This window comes from Pleurotus ostreatus, assembly GCF_014466165.1.
Source record: "Pleurotus ostreatus strain PC9 chromosome Unknown scaffold_9, whole genome shotgun sequence".
In the NCBI taxonomy this organism is placed as follows: Eukaryota; Fungi; Basidiomycota; class Agaricomycetes; order Agaricales; family Pleurotaceae; genus Pleurotus; species Pleurotus ostreatus.
The window spans coordinates 1,049,990-1,073,788 of record NW_023503164.1 but is presented as its reverse complement, the minus strand read 5'-3'; the positions used below and the strand labels follow the sequence as shown (position 1 = coordinate 1,073,788).

The window sequence follows — 23,799 nt, the reverse complement described above, 5'->3', positions numbered from 1 at the left end:
CACACTGGCAGGCGTAATTGTTCGATGCCGTGTCCATGGGGTTACGATCGTCTTGTATTGCGAAGGTACTTACCAAGATCGGACAATGGACGTATGTTGCACAATTAGTGGCTACAAAGGTCCTTGTTTATACAATAAGTAAGTACTTAGCGCTGATACACTTCGGGTTTGTTTGGCTCTTATTTGGCTTAATGGGTCCACTATTACACGCACTGAACTTACTCTTCGCCCATGTCGTCTACGGCTCACTACCTCCATCTCCCGAATGCCACGACGTCTGCGGCCAAGCAAGAGCGATGAACCCGCGAGACCGCCTTCAGTTAAGACGTCTTCAACCATCTTTGAAGTTATCCCCTCACAGATACAAGCAGGACATTACTCGTCTAATCAAAATTACTCAGTATGAGATTCGGGACGGAATCATGGCCAGAGTGTCCTTGGGTACGATACGCAGAGGCAGATTTCACAAAGAAAAGGTGTGCCAGCATGCAGGGTCAATGTCAGGCAGACTCACCTTTTTCGTGTAGGTAGCAATCAAGGTGTTCAATGGAGGTTCGTCCTCTCCCTCCTTCACCGCCTCCCTGAAGAAGGTACTGCTATTCCATCGAGACTAACCACTACGTGCTTCTGACGATCATACTCCCTAGATGTTGGAAGAGTCTTCTCGCACTTGGAGTCGCGTCGATCACCCAAACCTAGTACCTTTCTATGGGGTTGCATACAGCCTCTTCTACATGCCGGCGCTGGTCTACCCATTTTACGCCAAGGGAAATATACTGTCGTATCTAGAGAACAAATGGCCCGGAGATATAGATCGTGACACCTCTGATAGATCAACGACTATACTCAAGCTTGTGAGTTTCCACCACATAATGAAGCTTTGCTTACCTTGCCTGCTCAGATGACGGACGCCGCCAAGGGACTAGAATATTTGCATGCCTTCGATCCGCCAATAATACATGGCGATGTTCGAGGTGTACGTTCCATATTGATGCTATTCTCGGGTTGTCTGAGTAAAATGGAGCACTTAAGGCTAGCATATTCGTCAACGACAATGATTGCGCGATGCTCTGCGATTATGGGCTGACCTTATCTATGCCCGAAGACCTTCCTGATCACGTCTTTGCAAGGCCCGTCGGTGTTGCCCGTTGGATGGCTCCCGAGATCATGTCCACGATCGCACACGAAGAAAAATACGGACCTCCGATGGGTCGCACCAAGCAGACAGATATTTACGCCTACGCAATGACGATCCTCGAGGTCAGCAACGTATTTCCTTCGTCGCGCCGCCTAATCCTTTCGTAGGTTTACACCGGACTCCCTCCATTCGGGCAACTTGTTACCGATGAAAAAGGGACACACCCAGTCGTCCGCATTGACGCCGATGCCGTCACCATTGTCCTCAAAGGCGGCCGGCCTCCTCTCTCTGAGAGCATTCGATCGAACGAAGTTCTTCGAGATCTCGTAGAGAGAGCGTGGGACATGGCTCCTGGGAATAGACCCGACGCCGCTGAAATCGTACGAATATTAGAACTCATGGCCCCCAAGGCCCCTGAAGAGGCCCACCTAGCTTCAACACTCGTTTCCCCTGGAGGGGCTCGTGTAAGCGGCAAGATTTATGGCGTGTTTCACTCCCTGGTCGTCAGTCCCTGGGGCCATATTCGGACTTCTGTCAAATCTGGATATGATTCATTACGGAGATCCTTACATTAGTGTACGTCTACCCCTTTTCCTATATATCACCATCTACTACTGTCGAAATATCCCTGGAGTTCATTCAATGGCATTCAACTTGGAGGGTCGCCGCGAGAGCTGTCTATGAACTCCGTCCCCCGACCGTTACACTCCTGTGCCCGACTACGCCCCCTCTGATATGATTTTGAGACTTCTGAAGCTTGGGGTAGAACCCCGAAGTTCCCTTGGATCCTTCCGCGCTGAGTTGATGAAGCTCAACGTGAGTATCGTTCGAATCTGCAGGCTGTATATATCATTGGCTGTTGCCTTCCGGAGATTGAGCAACATCCGGACGGTCAAGATTTCCACTGCAGCATGAAATGGGCTAGATGGCGAATCGTTGTCAACACTCGTTGATAATAACAACCGACGTCTTGTATCTCAAAACAATGTGTACTTACCCAAAACTAAACCAAGGAATGGAGTCATTGACACTCGCTACTGAGTAAAGGATTCCAGCTGATGTCAAAATCGTAGACACAGTGCCCGAAAAATCAGACGTCCGCCACCTGCCATTTTGGGCCGTTCGGCATGGAGTGCCGAGCCTCCGATCGTCAAGCTGCCGCCTTGGCCTTTGGCTCGAGAGTGTCGTATAAATTCTAGGAAATTCACAGAAAATTGACGATGAGCTTCTTCTGCTCGGGGTGAATGAAGCGATAATTCCCCATGACAGCAAGAGAATGTTGTTGCACATTGTGCGGCGCGTTGTGCTTGGACGCGTTCAATCGGAGTTCAAGTTTGCTTATGTCATTTGCCCAAGATGGCAAGTGGCTGGATGTCCGGTTTTCCGGGCAGTGTCTACGATTTTGACATCAGCTGTCAAGTGAGACTTACCACATCCATGAGGTTGTTGAAAACCAAGATACATGCGACGCTGGACGACCTTTGTGAGCATTGTGTGAAGGAGAACCGGTTCCGGGTAGAGAGCATACGCAGAGAAATATAGCAGATTGTCTCGGACCAGCAGGTGTTTCCTCTGTGTCTCTTGACAGTGCACAGCTCTGGCGATAGCCTTGTATACCGCAAAGCTGAACAGAATGCCTCCATATACTGTAGCTTGATAAACGTAGGATAGACACATTACAGTACAGTTACTGATTCTTCATCAATCGAGAAACATATCTGTACTAACGTAGATAACTGGACAACCAGGAAGGGGCAGACGGACTGCGTCCGCGATTAGGGCCTCTGTTCTGGTCACGTTGTGGACTAGGATGTACACCCAACCTGCGACAGACCCCAGAAATAATATTCTGTTTACCACCGCAACCTAGAACCATTGTCAGTCAACTATCATCAAAGGACAGGCGAATAAAGTATCTTTTTGTTTGCTCCAAACAATGCATAGATGCGCAGTTGCAGTATTATTTCAACAGACCACAAAGAGATAGACTCAACTATTCGCGTTACAGGGTTAACTGCCAGGCACTAAGGTATAGGATGTAAGTTCGGAGTCCCAAGTAGCACGTTGTCGACAGGCACTATGTCAGATGTGATGCATTTGGACGGGGTCGAATACCAGCAAGAAAATTGAATAACGGAGCCGGCTCACCCAAATACACCGAATTTCGTCCTCAATAGTAAGAACGGTCAACAATTACTTTAGCATTAGTTCATGTAAGTGCTGCCACTCACAGTAGTCATGAAGGATCCATGTCAAACAAGGAACTGGAGGATACGAAGGTGGGTGAAAGGACGCAATAAAACTTTGACTGACGTACGAACTGTTCGCAAAGGAATCAGCCCGCCCGCATACAGTATGATAAGGTTGGCTTCGCCCATCGGAGAGCGGAGTCGGGCGCGCAACAAAAGGACGACAGGGGGGGTGCGGGAATGATCGATATATTAGTTCTGGAAGATTGGGCAACCTACGTAGTTTTCCATGGTGTCTTGGTTTTATGGAACTAGGATGGGCGGCACCGGACGCAAACTACATGGTCAATGAACGCCAGGGAGGCATATGCCCCCCCATAAGAATGATGATGCGAAGAGGCACGTCGTCGCTCTCGTCCGATGCGCGCAGAAAAAATCAAAATCAAAGGAAGAACGTCAAATGTGGCGACGAAAGGTTGCCGTCAGTCCAATAACTGATGCTGATACGATGGGCGCCGTATGTAGTGAGAAGAGTGACGCCTGACATAACACGGTTCACCATACGTCGGTCGATACATTCAAGCACTGGAGATTATCGTTGGCATCGAAGAAAGTGAGCCCTTCGGCAGAGTTTTACCACTTTGCGCGTACTCGAAGGAAGGGGACGCAACCTTTGTCCTGAAAATCACTGGACACCCGAGTGCCACATTGCTACAGCATTGTCAAGCGTGTTTCCCAAATGAGTGATGGTCGTCATCGATGTGCATAATGTTGCCAGGCACTTCCTACACGAATACCCCTCGACATCAGTTGGAAAGAAGCGCTGGAAAAGACCGATGTAGCGATAGTTTTTCATTCGCCAATATCCTCCCCATATTCCAATTACGCCGGTGTCAAGTGTACACATTGCTCGATTAATTTCACTCGGGAAGTGCCCATAGGCGCGCCCAGGCATCCGATACGTGTGAGGAGGTGGGACATGGTGGAAGGAGATTCCCGAAGCCGAGCGCGGAAGCGATCAAAGACGTCGGGCGGTATCATCGGGTGAATACATGAAACCATGGTGTGGGACTCGAGGTGCATTCGAACCAAGGCGCTGGCGTGATGGTGAAAACAGGAAGGCCTGAGAGAATGCCATCCTCGAGAAGGAGGTCGGACATTTACCTTCGTTCTTGGGGACCCTCGTATGAACTGGTCTGGAATGGCTCTTTGAAGCTTAACAGCATCTCTTGACAATGAGTCGACGGTTCAACACGCGCATTGCTCGATTTGTGCTTCGGTAAGTCGCACCCGATATAAATTGCAGCGTGGCAGAGATCGACCTGACGGGTCGCCGCGTGTGTGATCGGTCGTACGACAGAACCTAGGTCCTTCTGTGGGGAAAGTGTTAATTAACTGATCAAGATTATCACCGTTGCAAACGGACGATTTCGAGTGAAAGGGAAATGTGAATTGAGGCGCCGTGGTCTTCGACTTGTAGGGTGGTGGTCTAGTGAACGAAATTGAGATGTTCAGAAGACTCCGAATTACATGGGTCATATACCTATTACAGCGTCGGCAATGGTCGATATTATAATACTGATCGAAAGTGACTGACGCTCGACGGAATGATCGGTGGTCCCGAGGGTAGTCAGAAATCGCGGTTTGCGATGCCTCATAGGGCATATTCCTGTGGAAAAAGGCATTCACTGACGGAGAGCGTTAAACCTGTTTGAACCCGAGTTAACCGCCGCCCAATCATATTAGGAGCGTCCTCACTTGGTGACGGCGGGCGTGCAATCCGCATGCTACTCCGATAAGTTGGAGCTCGGGAGTAACATGAGTACGATCGCCGATTCGCCACATTCTTTTGATGCCTATTTGACGGACGGAGTAATCATTGGGGCGGGGACAGCATTATACGCAGCTGGGAATAATCCCAAGTCCGATTCGAGATGCAGTGATTGACTAGTAGAAAACACAATTGAGGGCATCATCTGAAAGAGGAAGAGAAAAGGACGTGTCCACCGTTGCTCTCAAACTCTTCGTCTCAGTACACCAAGACAAGAGTGAATAGCGTGAGCGGCTCACGACAAGCACCTCTTGCCCAAGAATCTGAAAAAGGCAAAAAGCCACGCTCCCAGATCCAGGTCGAAGTTTGTGGGACGTTCAACCGGTGTATGTTACCTCCCGAACTCGCTTGATTCGGGGTCTGGGAGACGTTACTTATGGCTGTCATTTAGGCACTTCTCAACATGCCCGAGCTGCATGTGGATGGCTGCTTTTCGCACCAAGTTCACAGCCTGTGTTACTTGAGTGACTCACAGCGAGGGGCGCCAATGCAATCAACATCATCGATTCCTCGTGTCTGTACGGAATTCGAAGGGATGAAGGATGATATGAGTGAAACGTTCAATCAGTGTGGCAGAACAAGACGTACTGAAGAGCAATTCGGTAACTTCAGTGGCTACCACGACTTGCCTCATGCTGGAAGATAATTATGCAGAAAAGCGAGCCATTTGTGCAGTTCATCAAATGTCTCTCGGCACCAGTGTGGTGCGCGAATAGGAGTGAGGCGAGATACTACCTGAGAAACGCCACAGAGGGCCCACAAACCAGCCACCACTGGCACTGGCGACAGAACAAGGAGGAAGCGGTTGCATAGCTGAGCACCAAATAAACAATTGAGCTTTTGTAGGATTGTCTTGCACAAACAAGCTGCTTTGAGATTTTCCTTGTCGGCGAGGACAATGGCTTGTTGACAAGCCGAAAACGGAAGGTTACATAACGCGCAGTGTGGTTTGCGTTGAGCTGTTGTCGAAAATGGTTCAAATTGGTTGTCCTCGCCATGGGGCAATAATAATATACATTGCCCCCGCCTTAATCCACAACAACCATCGCTATCAACTGGCCACATTTTCAAGACCACGGCCCTACCCGTAATTTTGGGATTTTGCCTCATTCACGAACTTGTATAAATATCCACGGGTACGTTGTTCTCGGACTCGCAGCAAACTTCATCTTAGTTCCCTTCCTTCACCAGATGTCTTCAATACCTGTAACTACGGACTGCCCAATTCTCGTATGGATGCTTTCGTTGAATCGAGAGTACACGAAGGAAGTGAGTGAATGAAACCCTTTGTGTTTTTGCTAGAGGTGACTGACATGACGGTATTCAGGAATATGACGCCAGCTATCATATTATAAAGGAATGCGTGCCGCACGAAAACATTGTATATAACCCCCAAAATGCTGATACCTTCCGTGAGTACTCCGGCGCTCGTCGTTTGATCTTGCCTTACCGTTACGTATCGTCCCAGGACAAATGATGAAATCTATGTTGCCATTACTTATGATGAGACACAGGCGAATACCCAGGGCCAAGTGGCGGGATTGCGTCACTCCAGCTGGCAAGCATTGGATAGAACAGGTGCGGTTGTGCGACTCGTCCTTGGGCTTCTTTTTACCATCCAATGTCGACGAATAAAGATTCCGGATGATCTCCCTCCCGAGAAATTTCTTCATTCAATGATTGGATACCATCTTGCGACGGAGAACTCGTTGTGCGGGATGGCGATGACACAAGGAATTCAACGGAAAGTCGTGAACATCGGCTTGGGGATGAAGCAACTCATTGCCGAACCGCGGGGGGTTTCAGTGCGGGCGTACGTCGAATCCTTCGCACATAAAGTATGTCGCCTCCCATTTCGTGTTTCACCCATTGACTCCGTTCGTGCTCCTCAGCTTACCCCTCTGGAACTATCCCTAATGGCGCCAGAGCTTGGAGACGAAGTCATGCTACGCAGATTATGCATTATTATCTCCCTCAAACAAGCGTACATCAAAGCGATCGGCCAGCCAATAGGGTTCGACCTATCGCGTCTGGAATTCAACATTCCCCAGGAAACCGTCATCGGCGACGGCCACCCACTAACGGGTTGGGAATTCCGGATATTCAAAGCCAACCTCGGTGTTGCACGCAAAGACCTCCTCGTCGAAGAGCAGTACCAATGTGTCTGCGCCTTCTTCCGAGGGACACCCGACACCAAATTCATATGGCACGACTCGCAAAAGGAGCTGGAATCTTGGGTTCAATTCATAAATATCGACCAGATGATCAAAGTCATTCCCAAGCTAACCGCGTAATTCGCCATGCACACTACTTCTGCCTCCGCAACAAGACAAGATAAGACGAGCAACGCGTATTTATATTCAACTTGGCTTTCTGTACTACTTGCTGCTACCCACTCCGTTGCTGCCAGCGTTACCCCTTGGATTTGCTATATCATTTGTAAATTAAACCTACTTGCCGGTATAATTTGTACAATGCCTGCCAGTGTGCATTAGTATACAGATACAGATACTTTGATTCCGAAGCTTGTACATTGTTAGTTGCGACGATCCACTACTAGGCCAACCGTCAAAGTGACCCAGTTCGCGAGGAACTATTCTTAGGCAGTTCTGGAGTGTCTGCTGCAGCGTTTTGTCTTCAAGACCAGGTGCCCTGCGCTCCGCAGACCCCATGACGATCGAGATAAGATAAGATAAGATAACAACTACAACACCCTTGCTTAGTCCCTTTAACTGCTATATGCTGTTGTTGAATCTTTCTCTGTCTGTGGCATTGGGGGTCCAGAGTAATGGTACCTCCCACCTATAGCAAGCATCATCATTATCATACTGCACATTCAATGGCAATAGACCTACTGATCATATACCAGACACCGCTTATAGCGCCGAACCCTACAAACACAGCAGAGGCATAATCTGTGACGGCAGCGTCGTAAGTCCCCATTTATAATTCTATAAAGTTTGGGGAGGACGTACTCATAGAAGATCTAGTCACTGGCAGCGTTGCTGGCATGGAATAGATAACAACCAAGAACAGCGTCCACAGCACGGCCAAGACATTCAGCGGAACTCCCCACCGTCCTAGATACGCAGGCGCCCCTTTGACATGTGTCCTACCATGCATCAAGTTGATCGCCACAGGCATGGCGTAACTAGCGCCAAGACAGGTTGCTGCGACGCCAACGAAGGCATTGAACGCCGCGCTAGATCCTAGGTACAGCAAGCCCAACAGCACCTGTATGAGCGTCGACAGGAGGAAGGCGTTGAGTGGGATTTCGGGGAAGTAGGAAGATGGATCGTTGTTGACGCGAGAGAAGATGCGGTGGAAGGGAAGCGCTTTGTCGCGGGCGAACGCCCAGGTCGCCCGAGAGGCAGCTGTACATATTGATATAGCGCAGAAGACGCCGACACCGAAAACTAGACGTAACGGCATGCTCGTCAGCGCATTCATGCAAATGTAGGTATCTCTGGAACGTACCGATGAACCACTGTATTGGGGCGTAGGTAAGAATGTCACATCCATGCGTCAAGATAAACTCAGGAGCGTACCATGCCAAATCCACCAGCCTCGGAACCCATAATCAGCGTAAACATTAGGCCTGTGGGTTGGGCGCCATTTCCTGCGGGCGATAAGCATCAGACCACACTACCTTCCGATTTGTGGCAAATAAACAAACTAACCTTCCAACAATGCTCCGATATCAGGGAGCGTAAAAGCTATTGGGAGCAAGAACACAAGACCCATAATAGCCGAGATGGGAACCGACCAGGTGATCGCTTTAGGTACTTGAACGGCGGGATTCCTCACCTCTTCTGCCATGCTGGCAACTACGGTGGGCGCCTGAGGTCACGATCAAAGCAGAATAATGAAGGAAAGCGTACTCATGCCAATCGCAGAGAACGTATACGCTAAGAAGTAAGGCTGCCTTGAGTAAATTCTTGGCGGGTGAACGTATTGTCAAGACTGACCTGGCTATTGACAACACAGTTCCAAGTCAAGATAAATGTCAACACGAATAGATGATGACTTACAGCCAATAACCCTATGAAGAAAGACCATCCCGGCATCCAACCAGACGGGGACGGATCGAAATGCCCTAGCGCAAACGATATTGGCCGCCGGCCAACAGCAGCCCGTGCAGAAAGGGAAATCAATATAACTTCAAACGGATGCCAAAAATCGGTAAGTAACGTTGCGACGCTCAAAGATTATAATATACATATAGCCTACCGATGATGCCGACCATGGTCCAATATGCTGAAAGCAACTGAGGAAGATAGATAATTGGGATGATCAGCGGATAAGGTTGAGTGGATGTAGACTTAGACTTCGCCACTTACATCTAGGGTAGGAAGAGCCTTATTGAACACTATACAAACGAAGCTGATGAAGGCGGTGAAGGCTAGAAATATCACATCTGCTCGGATGAAAATGAAAAAGGAGCGCAGAGATATATCAGTTATGTTCAGCGTAGCTCAGAGTCTCAGAAAATGCGTTTGCTTACAAGTTTGCCAAGCGGTTGCTACCCAAGTCGGATGGAAAATAGTCGCACCGGCGACGATGAACTGCGAGACACCTGGGCCAAGATACAATATAAAATGAATAGTTCTTAAGTACGCTTCTCACGTAGACGAAGGTAAGCGGGTCTTTATCTTCTCCCTCACTCACCAAAAGTGACACTTAGTGCGATTGTCCAGACTCCGACCATCGTAAGCCACCCATTAATCCATGAAAGGAGCAATCTAGAGCGCGGAGAGGCTAAGCGGAAGCACCAGTAATAGGCCCCCGCGGATGTTGGGTATTTCGAAGCTATTTCGGCGAGCGAACAGGCCATGGGCTGGGATAAGACACAAACGAGCAACCACCTAGGCAATTCAGGTGAGTTACTGATAGGATCAGGATCTGGTGTTGACTCTATCCACTAACCCCCATATCATAGTCACGGGCCCACCATTAACAAATGTCGTGGCTATGGGCGCCGTCAAACCATACGCTGAGAAAGTGAACATGAAACTTCGAGTGATCAATAGCGGGAAATGTAATCCCACTCACGGACGGCGATTATGGCTGGTGGTAACGTTGGGGTGTATTCAGAAATTGATACCGACCCAACTGTCAAGCGATAAGCTCATACCTAGAGTCACTGAGCAGGAAGATAGGAATGAGTTCACGACACGAAGAGTCGGCAATATGAGCTTACTGAATAGCATGTGGGCTAGACCACGATTCTAACCAGGGAGGTAGCCCATCAACAAATGAGATAAGTAGATGGTAAGCTTGAGTTCACCGACTTTGACCCTAGTACTTACTCGTCTCAGCTCTTGCTTGTAACCAAAGTTGTCCGCCGAATCGCTCTGAGTCATTGACGACTGTGATTGCTCGCTTTCTGCGTCTGGTGAAGGCGACATAGTCATTGGAGAGGTACAAGAAGTCAGGATAACAGCAGGCCGTGCTAATTCCCTGATGCCCCGTTATCAGCATTTTATATACAGTTGCATAAACCTTCCCATGGCCATGTCAACCACGATGGTTCTTCATAGCCTGGGAAGGGAAATTCTGTTTTTTGGCACCACGGTAGCATGATTCGCTCCTCGTATCGGTGAGGAGTGACATACTATGGAACTTCGGACGAAAGTGTCCTCATGTCGATGAGGGGAGCTTTATACAGTTTGGGCCTTGACTAGTGACCAGTGACCTCCGCCACTGATGTGTATCATAAAAAGCTTCAAGGTGTGACGGAGAGCAAGTATACTTCGCTGTGGAGAGCAATATGAAGCCGAATTTAGATCTCTGAAGCTTTTTGCAAGTGCCAGTAAGTATGAGGAGATGGCGGCGCACTTTGTGTTCATGTTGGATATGCTGAATTTGGTGTAAATTCAAGCTCCGACCCCGCACTCTGAGGAATCGGCTAGCTCACTTTAGTTGCTCAGCGCTTTGGTCTCCGCAACGTGAAGCTCGGTTGGGGTGTGTGGTCGACTTGTCGTTCATCCTTTCGTGCTCAGGCTGCAGTACTCTCTCATGAGAGGATGTGTCAGGAAGCCAAAGTCGGTTCCCTTGACGCTACAATCTCTCCGGCGCAGGTACTCCAGGCAAATGCTTACAAAAACGCATATCGCGTCTATATTATTGTCACTTCGGGCTCCATGGATGTCTCAACGTTGCAGGTGCGTCGAATAAAGGTCTCCCGACGCCATTCATTACGGCTTCGCGTCCGACTTACACACTCCAACCGCCTCCCTTTTTTCCCTTACCGTTGTGGTGTCGTTGTTGCCCGCTGTCACGGTAATCCTGCTGCTCGCCCACAGATTCCTTCATTATGCAACGAGTTTTTACTCGCCGCGGGAATCCAGTCAACAATTTCAGCGCCGTTTCATTTTTGAGATACCACTCCAGGCTATTCCGCTGTAATTCAGTCATGAGGACAACCATACGGCAGAGACAACTGCGAATCCATCAATCAACGAAGCGGCAGAAGGAACGTGAAAGAGAGAGAAAGATAACCCGAACGGCGACCTACGATCCCACGTACCCACAAACCACACGCGATGCGATGCAAACATTTTATGGAACGAACACAAGGGCGACGATGGAGGTGAGACAGAGAAACGGAGCGTAACGAGGAGCGTAACACGATCTTCGACCGACATAACTCGCTGAAGGAGTAGAAACATATGGAATAGGGAACAGGGGAGGAAATAGGAGAATAGAATCCGGAGACGAGGAAGAAACCTATCCAAGAGAAGCTTTAAACGGAGGAATGAAGGACAACTGCCTCTACCATCTGCTGTTGGTGACCCTTTGTGGTGCAACGGTTTTTTTTGTTCCATGCAATGACTCGCTTTGCAAAAGCATCGAGGATCGCCAGTGTCCTTCGGTCAAAAGCAGAACCCAGGTTAGTGAGGAATCCTATTGATTGTCGTATGAGTTTCTGATGCCATTGCAAGATTGGGGCAGTCTTCGAGTAAAATCATGTTCTGTTTAACATGCGGATCTGCACTCCATCTTATATGTAGTTCGGCCAATCCCGTTTAGTCCATCCAAGTAGTAGCTCGGTTAACACCCACACACTCGATTACTTGTCGTTTCAGCGCCCACCGGAGAACGGGTGCTAAGCTATGTCGACAACGGTTGTAGGGAGTTAACTCCCTTACCGTGGCGCAATCCTGCATCCACCGCACCAAACCTCATCTGTGTATGTCTCGCCACTTCTTTTGTTGAGTTGAAGCAAGTTTGTTACAGTGTTTGTGTTTTATCTAACATCTCTCCGAGCAGTTGCGCCACCCATCAGTGAGCGTCGTCAATGCAACCATTCCCATTGGCTAAATGCCCGGTCGGTGGTTTTGCATGACTATATACAGTGTTTAGTCTCCCACACCGCACAACGCGGATCGGTGGAACTGTCAGTGGACCCGTGTGCGATCACCACTCCGACGGTGTGTCGTATACTCAAGCGCCCCCCGGTTGCCCGAGAGATAACTCCTTGATGAGTCTACACCTTGGAGTTATTGGCTGACAATGGTTCATCCGAGGGCGATCATGCTGTTCTGGGGAAGTTCGTGGAAGGTGCAGTATATATGTCGCTGAATGTCTTGAGACATACAACGAATTTCGACTCCCACAATCTCTCAATTTCAATGGACGCTGCAAGATTTCTCAAGTTATACGAGGGGAATTTGATTCCGCTACGGACAGTCCGTATGTGATTCCATTCCGGATTACTGTGTTGATTCTCGCTGATGCATCTCGTGCAGTTGCTTGTTTAACTTGGGTACTTTATGATTATTGTAAGCTATGATATTCCTCCAACATGAAGGACAGACTCACTCCTTGGCTTCTGTAGTTCTTACTATCGAAGATGAGGTAGATCCGAGTCCCAGACCTTTGAGCTTTCGCGAGATTGACTGCATCACCTTCAGGTTCGGTACATATGGGTAGGCGTGCAATGGCACTGAGTATCTTGCCAGGGAGTTAATGATTGCGTATAGACGCAGAAACGATGCTTTGGAAAATTTATGTTCTTCTGGGTATAGTCGTCTTTGCGTTCAATGCGGCATTTTTCTTACACTATACGTGAGGGATAGATCCGATACTACACCATCTTCTTGTTGGTCTTCGACGTTGCCCAAATTCACGTTTTTGCTCTCCCTGGCGTTACATCCGACATTGTGTTCGTTGCCGCACACTATTCTTGCAGGAACCGCTGATCCTGACCAACGCCCCTTCCAATTTTAGGTGTCTTGCAATAAACCCTACTACACGAATCATTGGCGCTATCTCGCTGTGGTCTGTTGAAATCATCATGCAGCTGCGCATCTACGCCTTGTTTCAATCAAACAAGAAGGTAATGTGTCCATCCCCCTTGTCTGTTGCATGGGTTACTAATAAGCCACAGGTAGCCGCAGTCAATGGGATACTGTTTCTAGCATCTATCGCCGCGTTTCTCTATGTCTTGATTCACAATGTGACCCGGACGAAAGCTTTGTTAGCTGACGCAGTCCATCTACCCTTACCTGGATGCCCATCGGTACATCTCAGTACGGAATGGGCGCAATGGGTACCAGGTACGCTATCTCTGACAATATCGTTGCTCCAGATGGGTTGATGCGCCTCTCTAGCGACGGGGTACGAGGGCGTCCTGTTTTGTTTCGCAGTTTACAAAGCCGTCACGGAGGCTGCTCAAACCTTCAAGCATGAAAAGCGTATATCTCTCTACAGTATCCTCATCCGAGACAATTTGCTGTATTTCTTCAGGTGCGCGTTTTATTCTCAGGAGTTATGGTTTCTACGGCGCTTCGCTAACATACACCACATGCTACATAGCATATCGTTTATTTTGGTTTTCAATAACCTGATGGCTGTAGTAAGTCCAGGCTTTATGTAACGGCGTCGTTTCATTGACCTCGTTAAATCCGCAACAGGGCATCACCAGAATCCCTTGGTTTAGCTTTGGGTGAGTGCATGTCGAAGTGTCGGTTGACATGGGCCGCTGTGTTAACAGCGCTCTATCATTTCAGTCCGTTCCACGCTGCCGTCGGAATTCTGACTGTCCGCATGTTGCTGAATCTCCGCAAGGCAACGGCCCACGACGTCTATACTATAGGCTTGACCGACATTCATATTGAAGGCCTTGGGCATGATATCCACAAAGGAGGACAGCCGACTCCTGCTGCCCTCTCCACACTGAGGTTCACTGGCTCTCCCAATGCATCATACGCAACGACAAGTGCGAGGAAGGATGGTACTGTAGGGGCAGATGACCCTTTGTTATCAGGAGGCTCGGATTAAGCAACGGCTATCATTGACTATTTATATATTTATAACCTAACTTCAAGCATTTTGATAGGGACAAAGAGCGGTGTGGTAACATGTATGTATTAATAAAATGTATTATTCAGGAAGAACCAGAATATGACCCAAGGCACGAAACACAATACAGAAGGCTAGAAGTGCATGATTAAGACAATGTAGCGTGATTATAAGTTGTCTATGCGGGGATCTATGCGCATTACGGCTGCTGTGGGTTGGGTAGGAACTATCATCACTCGAAGTTCCAGTTGACCTGGATTCTGCCGACATCCGGATTCTCAAGCGCTTGGAACGCTGAGGGAGATAGATCGATACTATCCCCGGCGCATCCAGGGCAGAGGTCGACGACTGTGGCATCGATGAATTTCCCTCCGTCTAGGAAGATGCCGCGTTGAGTCCTGAGAACCCTGAATCACGGAGCACAATGCCTACAGTTAATGCCAGTGTGGCGGAAGCAATTGGCACCTCCAGCAAACTGGGCAGGAGAAAGCGCAACAATGAGATCCGTGGGTTGGCTGACGGCGCCGCAGGCGCCTAGTCCTGGAGCGAAGAACGTTGCTGTCGCCGAAGTACATCAGCATGAATGGGGAGTGTATGAGAGAGTAGATTATACCGTCTCCTGCGAATGCATTGGCAGTCGCCGAAAGTGCAAGGGGAATCGTGGCGATTATGGCCGCCCACATAATGCCGGAAGAGGTGCTGTACTGAAGTGAGTACGTACCGCGTTGGATGAGCATATTATATACGATTTTGACCATCCTCTGCATCAGAGCCTCGGCATTAGTATCCAAGCTCTCATAGTGAGCAGTATGTCGAGACTCGGGGCTTGGTGATGATGATGCATAGCGAATGCTACCTACGTGTATCTCTCGACTATGATCAATAGCGTTGATAAATCCGGACACTCGGCGACTGATTCCTTACAGTAACCAATAGTCCATGGTGCGGATAGTACAACATCGGACTGCAATATGACAGGTAATTTGACTATACCTAGGTCTCGACACAACCTCATCCTCGTACGCGCTCATGTGGCTCTTGCCATGGCACGCCCAATATCCTGAATATTTCTTGTTCAGTCTCCGAAGCTATCAATGACCCTAGCAACTTGACATCAGAGGAAGTTAAACAGAACAAGATATGAATAACCTTTATTGGTTTTGATCCGTCGGTCTTGGGGGTCGCGCACCACGCCGGAATACAGCCCTCTTTGGTTGAGTGAGTATCCCATAACGTTAGCTTTATATCTCATTGCCCGGTTGAACTAAATGAAAACTATGAGGGGCAAACAACATGAACAGTTAAGAGACATACGATATCGTCGCCCTGCAAATTTGATCAGAAAATGACATGTTAACTAGATCAAGCAGCGCTCACCGTATAATATAGCAACGCTGCGCCGCGAGATGTCCAGGGAACGGTCAGAAAGTCAATTCGCCGCCGCCGAGAGCCTGGCTCGGGGAGTCTACACAGACCGCGGTAAACGTTCTCTTCGTCATCCCCCTCTGGAATTGCCAAGTCTTCTGTTATGATTCCGATTTCGTGTAGTTTTGATAACAGAGTGGGCAAAACACCTTTAAACAAAGGTTTAAGAATTCGTGGAAAGAACACGTATAGATGAAAAATCACCAGCATGTGTCTTTCCGTCAGCGGGGTTGCGAGTAATCAGTATATCGATATCCCCACAAGTGGACTTCCCTCTGTAGCACTAGTATCAGACATCGGAGTTGGGATAAGTTCGGGTGTTTTCACCTTCGATAGCTACCCATGATGTCCACAAATAAATCGGGGTCAATATTCAGCGCTGAGGAATTGGTATATCAGTGGTGAGGTAAATTGTAGTGGGAGATAAAATAACCGATGGGCTTAATCAGATCGAAGAGGGCTTTGGCCTCATCCCTAGGCATCCGGGCGTTTATGTCTATCGGAATAACCGATTTTGAGCAAATGCACAGTTAAAAATAAAAATGTCGTTGTACCATCGTAGAATTTTAACCCAATTTCCTGAGCGGGAGAAAGTTTTACTCCGCTTTTGCCGTTCTTCAAATCCTCAAGTGTCCTACATCCATTAGCGTACCATTTTTGTGCTGTAGATTGCCCTGCATTGCTGGGTTGTATCAAACTCTTAAAGAAACGAGCGCGAACGTACCAACACCATACACTCCTTGGAAGAGGGAGCATACCTCTACGTCTTCTGTGCGTTCATATCCAATACGCTTCAAATCGCCGGTTTCCAGAATCTCCATGATCTGCCAGAAATTGTCAACCTTCCAGTTCATTACGACAATGAATTCATCAACCTTTCGCGCCGTCTTCTCACCCACACCGCGAATGGATCTTGCTTCCTTAAATGATTTGATGCGGGTAGGATGGTTGCGCAACGCCCTTAGACCTACAAAAAACGAATCCTGTTTAACCTTCAAGCATTGGCACAACTGAGGAGAGGCGTGCATTTTCCATAACTAAAGACCCGCCATCTGTCTTCTACGCTTGGCTTGGCTTTATGAAGATTCATCAATTGTTGGATCTATTCGAGGGTCAGCTAGGATGGAGGGGACGCCTCTCATTTACCACACCTTGTCGACAACATCCTGATTCGGACTCGTGATTAGTTGAGGTTCCTTTCTATCGCACGCGAATCCCTGCGGCGATTTTTGAGTAATTAATATCATAGAATAACAAATATCACTGACTCTCTTGATAGGAGGATGCGATGGCTTGAAATCTTCATCATCAGTCCCTGGATCACTTTCATCGTTGTCCTCGGCCTCGGTCCCAGAAGGAGCGGAAGACTTGTGTCATGCATGAGGTAGATAGGAACGGAGTATAGCTGGCCACGTACTTCTCCCTCGAGTTCAGCCTGTGCTTGTTCGTAAAACTTCGCGAACGGGTCTTCCTTATTCAAGCGTAAGCTGCCTGGTTCTGTGGACGCTTCTAAATCCGACCAGCGTGGTGAAGGCGAATTACCCCCTGATGTTTGAGGTTTTGAACCCTTGGGGATAGTTGGTGTGAACGACCTTAAAGATACAACGCGTGGTAGTAGGTGAACCGATCTGCTGAGGAACGACATACGAGTTACGGCTTGAACCATTCTCTACACACTCTCCTTCAATTTCATTGAGATCAATAACAGTATCACCCTTAGCCACGCGCGAAGGTTGTTTGCCCCTTCCATAGGTTTCCGCATAAAAGCTGACTTCGCTGTTGAAAGCAGCGTGTTCAAACACGTCGTCAATTTCAATTTCCGATTCATCTCGACTTTGATTGTTGGCTCGCCGCTTCCTCCCAAGCCCCGCTGATACCCAAGTCCATGTAACAATGGGAATGCGCTTCGGGACTTCTCGCAGGGATTTCACGCCAAGGGCGCGTAAAGTCGACGCTTTCACTGTATCGGTAACAATGTGGGTAAGACGAGCAGGATCGTAGGCAGGGAGGAGGGTGCCTCCATGTCTGACAATCTGTACTTCGTGTGAGGATTGATGGTGATATTTCTCCGAGAGCAGGGCACGTACGTAATCCATGCGGCCACGGGTGGACTGGCTCGCGTAAATCATATCACTTCCGATGTAGAAGAAGACCTTTCCTTTGAGAAATTGAAATTTATGCTCTTTAGGCTTTTCGGCTCTAAGTAACATCTTCTCTTGAAGCGAAAGAGCGTATTCGTATGGGGTGCATTTGGGGCCTTTCTTGCTCTTGTCCTTGGTCTTTGTTACGGATTTGGCCACCTTCGCGGATGCTTTGGCGGGGACCTTCTTTCCCTTTGAAGGGCCTGGTTCCGCACAATCTACAGTGTCGGCGGTGCGTGAGCTCGACGATAGATCTGCTATAGATGAGGGTCCTGCTTCAGGGTGTTTCTTCGCGCGGTCTGCTAACTTTACCACTTTCGTTCCTTTATTAGTGGTCGCGTGGGCCGACATCTGGCGCTCGACACCTTTCAAAGGGGAGTCAGGGCTGGCCTTGCGGGTTTTTGGTTTGTCATTCGATGGCAAAGGTGTGGGCTCTTCAATGGGTGAAGAACTCAGAGCTGCCGCTCCTAACTTGCTACTCACTCCGCCTCCCTGAAGCTGCACAAATTGTAGAGCCTTCTTCGTTCCATTTTTGCCGTTGGCTTGCACTTGTGGCTCCTGCCTGGCGGAGCGTTTGTTCCCAATGCGGCGCTGTGGGGACTGGGGTTTGGTAAAACCGACCGTCGGTTCAGTGAACCTGCAACATAATAAATTGCGTGTCTACCATAGCGGAGTAAATACTTGACTTACACGCTTATGTCTTCGGTGACATCAAAAGGTGCAGGAGACTCAGACGCAAATGTATCCTCCCTGCACGTCGCGTCTTGTGGAGCTTGGGCCTTGGCATCGTAATTAGGGATAGGTTCAATGTTGAGCCTAGCGCTTCTCAGAATTGAATCTGTATGGGGGTGCGCGGTTACTCACTGGAGAGCGCACTTGAATCCTTCTGGTACACGGGCCTTGCTTTGTTTTGGGGGCGCGGGAGAGGTCCTGGGTCGTTTTGAACGGGATTCTATATCGTCGCTAGGAAGCCGTTTCCGCCTACGTAACCAGTTATGATGGCTAGGTTATGTAGCTTTGATCTAGAACATACCCGCTCGTTGGCTTCGATTGGAAGGCCAGCTCGTGCTGGGGAACTGACTCAGCACCACCACTAGGCAATTTGACGGTGTCGTTGGGAAGTCCGTCCTCCCTTCCAGGTTCGCTGTTCGTGTTTCTGTCTATCAGGAGTGACTAGCGAAGCAGCACAGATACATACCGGTGAGACGCCGCTGGAATGGTAGCAATATGCGAATCTATGTCACCGTCAGGCATTCTCATGATTGCCTCTTGTTCTGCGAAGAACTGTTCAATTTCGTGCGCGTCCATCATGGTGGTTCTGAGTCAAGCCCGCACAACACGTCGCGCCCTTCAAATGAGTCCATGTGACCATCACGTGGTACACCCTGCCCCGCCCCTTCACGCCCCTATGTGAAAAATTCCATTAATTCATCAAGTTGGAAGTATGTCCCTCCTTACGGGCACACTACAACGAATGGAGTAACTTGGCAATCCGAGCCGTAGTACGATCGCACCCCCTCTCGTCGCACCTACACCAGGCGAGCCATGAATTCGGACCGTGGCAACATTCTCTGCGGTTTCTCTCACCGATGTTGTCTCGTGGTACTTGCAGCCACTAGTGCGCTTCCGGTAACAGCTACAACTCTTGCCTTAACGCCTCGTTGCGCAATGCGAGACCCTTGGCAAACCACCTGGGGGTAGAGCTCCGATTTCAAAAATGACTTATATCGACGGAGAACCAAGCTTCGATGCGTTTATAGGCTGCATCACGAGCATCAAACCCCGGCGATGAATTCTCCAGGCTGAGTATCTTTGCAGGACACCGGTGCTTCGCTTGCGGTACCTTGTAGCATCCCCCAGGGTGGGGACACAAAATGTCCTAGCACTTATCAATCGGCGAAATTCCATCTACTCCCAATAATTAGGCACCCAAGAGCGTGACGGTCTTAGAAACGGTCCCAGCCTTTATTGTAACCACGGTTGGAGATCTGCCCCTCGAAGAACCGGGAAGCGGAGAAGAATTCTGGTGCTTCTCTCTGCCCTGAGGCTTGATCCTAAAGCTATTAAACCGTACAGAAACAACTCCGCCGCTTATTTATGCCCACAAGGATCCATATAATAACACAAGCTACAACAATCTCAACTGGTACTCGCCAACCTACCATGCCCGCCAGAACTGCTTTCAGCACTAGGGGGCTGCAAGGTTCTCGTTTTGATGTTCAGTCCTGGACATTTCAACCTGACCTCAACTGGGCAGACGGTCAAGACGAAGATGACGAAGATAGCACTGATGCTTTAGAAGGCTCGTTGGTCGAAGTGACCGAGTCTGAATTTCCGTCGTATTTCAGTGAACGTGACGGAAGACTCTTCCATTCCCATGGCGCCTCCCCTTATCCACTGCCTGTGGATGCCCCGGAACAACGAGTACGTGCTATTTTTCCTGGTCCTAACCGACTGTAAACTCACAAATTGGCTCGGATCACTCGTAGCGATTGAACGTCCAACACAATATCATCAAGATATTGCTCGGCGCCAACTATCGTGGTCCGGTGCCCCAGGCATTGACCAACGTCCCTGATCGCCGTCGACTGGTCGTCGACCTCGGCTCCGGCACTGGGAAATGGTTGCTTTTCCGCTTTGTGGACTCATACATAGTTTAATCTATTCCTTTGCAGGGTCATGGAAATAGCAAGGCAGTTTCCTCATGCTAACGTTGTAGGCCTCGACATTGGTGAGTCTTCGATCTTTACGGCCCCCACGTACGTACCAACGATTTGATCTGGCCAGTGCCTATCGGGACAATGTACCCACTCGACAACGTGTCTTTTGAGGTCCACGATATGAACGAACGATTCCGCTGGGTTGATGGAAGCGTTGATGTTATACATGCCAGAAGTATCTCTATGGCAGTACGTCACAATCTGTGTTCTCACAAGCTCATTTGCTGATAACGGAGGATTCTCGTTTCCCAGATTCATGATTTCAAGGCATTACTCACGGAGGTGGCCAGAGTCTTGCGTCCTGGCGGACTGTTCCTATCATCCGAATGGATTCGCGCCGCCTGCGTTCACCCCAACCTCGGCGTAACCCCAGAGAGCCATATCCCAAACCTCGTTCGGTTCTTCGAAATGCTTCGTGCCGCCCTGGCTAGTAACTGTGGCACTCGCAATTTAGCGCCTCACGTTCCTAATCATCTGTCCGCGACAACACATTTCGTCAACATCGATCCGTGCCGAGTGTATGTGCCCATTGGCCCTTGGGTAGATGATCCAATCATGCGCATGATTGGCAGGGCTTATCGCAAGGCGTTCAGAATCTATGTCGAGTCAGTGAAGCCGATCTTGCTTGGCGTCTACGGCGAGGAGCTTCAAGAGGTGTACGATGGGGTCAACGAAGAACTGAGGACTAGGCGAGGCTTAGTGGGCATTATGCATGTGGTGTGTGCTGAGAGGGCGTAGAAAGGATAGTCCAGGCTGTATGTTTCCGAGTCGACGAACGTGAGGTGTTGGTGTGATATGCGATTCGCATGTATCCGTTGCAACCTCGCGTGACTAGCCTGTCATGAAGGAGATTCGAATATGCCGGAAAGATGGGCACATGAGCGATTGAGCGCTGAAGACGTCAAAATGGAAACACTCACGACTTGACATGGGTATGGTTAATGGTGCCACTAACGGACACTATCCTAATCACTTCTTCTTATCCCTCACTATACATTCATTGAACGTCTGTTCAGTGTTGAGCGCGTTGAAACCATCAACGAATTTGAACGCGTTTGCAGATTACAGTGGCGCTATGGATGAGTCTTATGAGTATAGGATCCTGTGGTAACCCACCTTCTCCCTTGGGGTACGTCTTTTCGTGAAGACGGTGAGGCATAATCTTCAAGACGACGCTTTGTCCACAAGCAACGGTGGTCGAATCATCCAAGAAGTAAATACGTGTTTTTGTTTTAAATAATAGTGGGACATAGATTTCCCACGGTAAGAAATGGACCTTACCAGTCCGTTAGCACGGGACTTCCCGGGAATTGAAGCAATTCAAGTCGGAGTTAGACGAAATATACTACAAGTTTCTGCTCATCGTCTCCCGCAACCTTCGTGATGCTTGCTTCAAAAGCGTCGGCAGCCCGCAGCATTTCGCGCATAGCGCGCTCGTACGCCACTGCAATCGACACCGCTGGTCTGAAAGTCGCTGCAGTCGACCCGAGCCAACCTACCGCCGCTGTTACCGTTGTGGTTAAGGCCGGAAGTCGCTATGAAACGAAGCCTGGTGTGGCTCATGCGCTGAAAAACTTTGCTTTCAAGGTGAGTGTGGGTGCGTGTAATACATCTAGTTCTTCTCACTTTGTTGTCTGTAGAGCACAGCGAAGAGGACGGCCCTCGGGACCATTCGGGAGAGTGAGTTGTACGGCGGTGTCCTCTCCGCGTCGCACTCGCGCGAGCACCTCGCTTTGACGGCAGAATTCCTTCGTGGTGACGAGTAAGTAAACTCTTGCACGTCAATTCAACATGTCCGTTGACCCGCCATAGGGAATTCTTCGTCGATGTCCTCACGTCGTTCATAACTTCCGGCAAGTTTACCCGTCACGAGTTTGAAGAATACGTCCAACCTGTCGTTGAGAGTGAATCCCATGCCGCCACTTCCGATCCAAGCACTCATGCTATTGAGGTCGCCCATGCACTTGCCTTCCGTTCCGGCCTTGGATCATCCCTATTTGCTTCACCACATAGCAGCATTACTGCCTCCGACATTAAATCATACGCGGCATCGGCATTTTCCAAAGGCAATATCGCTGTCATTGGTTCTGGTATTGATCAATCGTCCCTCGCGAAGTTGGTGGAAAAGGCTTTAGCCTCGGCCTCCACTTCTAGCGCCCCGACCACCACCGCTTCTTCGTATTTCGGCGGGGAGACACGTTTGGAAGCCCACTCGGGCGCGCAAACGGTGTTCGTTGGGTTTGGCGCCGCAGGTGCTCCTACCCCAGAGCTTGCTACTCTTGCTGCACACCTCTCGACGCAGAGCTCCGTTAAATGGTCAAAAGGACTCTCGCCTATCGCAGCATCAATCCCTCACGGCTCGAGTGTACAATCGGTATACCTTCCTTACTCTGACGCCACTCTCTTTGGCTACCTCATTCAGAGTTCTACCCCTTCGGGCGTTACGGAAGCTGGGAAGATCGCCATTAAAGCCTTGAAGGATGCTACCAGCGCTGGTGGCCTCAAGGCTGATGATATCAAGAGAGCAGTTGCGAAGGCAAAGTTCGCCGCTGCCAGCGCTGTCGACAGTAGAGAAGGTTTGGCCGCTTTAGTGGGCTCTAAGGTATCTATCGTTTCATCACGAAGACAAATCTTCCGAGATTGATGAATTTCTTCCCCATAGATCTTGAGTGGCTCAGAGGCTTCTCTCGACGCCACTTTCGCATCTTTGGATAAGGTCAACGGGGCCGGAGTATCAAAGGTAAGACTGTTCAAAGATTTCGTTCAAACAATATCTCACTGTCGTATCACAGTTGGCCTCGTCATTGATTGCATCCAAGCCAACATATGTTGCTATCGGTGATGTCCGCGCTTTGCCATACGCTGACGAATTAGGGCTTTAAAAAGCATTGTGCTAGTAGATGAGTTTTCGGCGCAATATATACACTCTTAATACCTAGCTGAAACCCTGGGGCCGCGAGCTCGGATGCTTACAAACACAAGCAATATGGTAAGCTGCTTGTCCAGCAACTGCGGTTGAACCTCGCACTACACGATTGGATGATGCCCA

At 49.2% G+C, this 23,799-nt stretch overlaps 7 protein-coding genes across 7 annotated transcripts; 5 read left to right on the top strand and 2 right to left on the bottom strand.

Annotated features, from left to right (window-relative positions):
- Positions 1 to 191: 191 nt before the first annotated feature.
- On the top strand, positions 192 to 1,688 carry RIPK2_3 (Receptor-interacting serine/threonine-protein kinase 2; the record flags this gene model as incomplete). The annotated part of the gene is made up of 7 exons (XM_036781015.1): positions 192 to 476; positions 528 to 590; positions 648 to 854; positions 902 to 976; positions 1,033 to 1,260; positions 1,306 to 1,602; positions 1,647 to 1,688. The coding sequence occupies 7 exons, from the start codon at positions 192 to 194 to the stop codon at positions 1,686 to 1,688; spliced, it is 1,197 nt and encodes a 398-aa protein (XP_036626870.1).
- Positions 1,689 to 6,349: 4,661 nt separating this feature from the next.
- On the top strand, positions 6,350 to 7,452 carry PC9H_011530 (uncharacterized protein; the record flags this gene model as incomplete). The annotated part of the gene is made up of 5 exons (XM_036781014.1): positions 6,350 to 6,427; positions 6,486 to 6,570; positions 6,627 to 6,736; positions 6,796 to 6,996; positions 7,051 to 7,452. The coding sequence occupies 5 exons, from the start codon at positions 6,350 to 6,352 to the stop codon at positions 7,450 to 7,452; spliced, it is 876 nt and encodes a 291-aa protein (XP_036626869.1).
- Positions 7,453 to 7,886: 434 nt separating this feature from the next.
- Positions 7,887 to 8,977, bottom strand: PC9H_011529 (uncharacterized protein; the record flags this gene model as incomplete). Its single annotated transcript, XM_036781013.1, has 6 exons — positions 7,887 to 7,960; positions 8,014 to 8,073; positions 8,134 to 8,574; positions 8,636 to 8,645; positions 8,707 to 8,777; positions 8,839 to 8,977. The coding sequence occupies 6 exons, from the start codon at positions 8,975 to 8,977 to the stop codon at positions 7,887 to 7,889; spliced, it is 795 nt and encodes a 264-aa protein (XP_036626868.1).
- A 3,815-nt stretch (positions 8,978 to 12,792) lies between these two features.
- On the top strand, positions 12,793 to 14,443 carry PC9H_011528 (uncharacterized protein; the record flags this gene model as incomplete). Its single annotated transcript, XM_036781012.1, has 12 exons — positions 12,793 to 12,853; positions 12,910 to 12,942; positions 12,999 to 13,018; positions 13,075 to 13,089; positions 13,144 to 13,182; positions 13,240 to 13,325; positions 13,391 to 13,499; positions 13,551 to 13,719; positions 13,774 to 13,909; positions 13,979 to 14,018; positions 14,077 to 14,108; positions 14,173 to 14,443. The coding sequence occupies 12 exons, from the start codon at positions 12,793 to 12,795 to the stop codon at positions 14,441 to 14,443; spliced, it is 1,011 nt and encodes a 336-aa protein (XP_036626867.1).
- Positions 14,444 to 14,696: 253 nt separating this feature from the next.
- Positions 14,697 to 19,341, bottom strand: PC9H_011527 (uncharacterized protein; the record flags this gene model as incomplete). Its single annotated transcript, XM_036781011.1, has 23 exons — positions 14,697 to 14,839; positions 14,897 to 15,022; positions 15,078 to 15,320; positions 15,389 to 15,428; positions 15,488 to 15,564; positions 15,614 to 15,728; positions 15,779 to 15,790; positions 15,842 to 16,038; positions 16,094 to 16,164; positions 16,217 to 16,268; positions 16,323 to 16,385; positions 16,444 to 16,563; positions 16,614 to 16,713; positions 16,765 to 16,856; positions 16,901 to 16,991; positions 17,041 to 17,106; positions 17,158 to 17,256; positions 17,307 to 17,481; positions 17,537 to 18,667; positions 18,721 to 18,846; positions 18,895 to 19,011; positions 19,064 to 19,186; positions 19,229 to 19,341. 23 exons carry the CDS (start codon positions 19,339 to 19,341, stop codon positions 14,697 to 14,699), a joined length of 3,492 nt encoding a protein of 1,163 aa, XP_036626866.1.
- An 852-nt stretch (positions 19,342 to 20,193) lies between these two features.
- PC9H_011526 (uncharacterized protein) lies at positions 20,194 to 21,488 on the top strand (the record flags this gene model as incomplete). Its single annotated transcript, XM_036781010.1, has 5 exons — positions 20,194 to 20,454; positions 20,520 to 20,653; positions 20,706 to 20,761; positions 20,818 to 20,939; positions 21,003 to 21,488. The coding sequence occupies 5 exons, from the start codon at positions 20,194 to 20,196 to the stop codon at positions 21,486 to 21,488; spliced, it is 1,059 nt and encodes a 352-aa protein (XP_036626865.1).
- Positions 21,489 to 22,133: 645 nt separating this feature from the next.
- QCR2 (ubiquinol-cytochrome c reductase core subunit 1) lies at positions 22,134 to 23,632 on the top strand (the record flags this gene model as incomplete). The annotated part of the gene is made up of 5 exons (XM_036781009.1): positions 22,134 to 22,337; positions 22,391 to 22,512; positions 22,563 to 23,352; positions 23,413 to 23,490; positions 23,543 to 23,632. The coding sequence occupies 5 exons, from the start codon at positions 22,134 to 22,136 to the stop codon at positions 23,630 to 23,632; spliced, it is 1,284 nt and encodes a 427-aa protein (XP_036626864.1).
- Between the last annotated feature and the right edge of the window lie 167 nt (positions 23,633 to 23,799).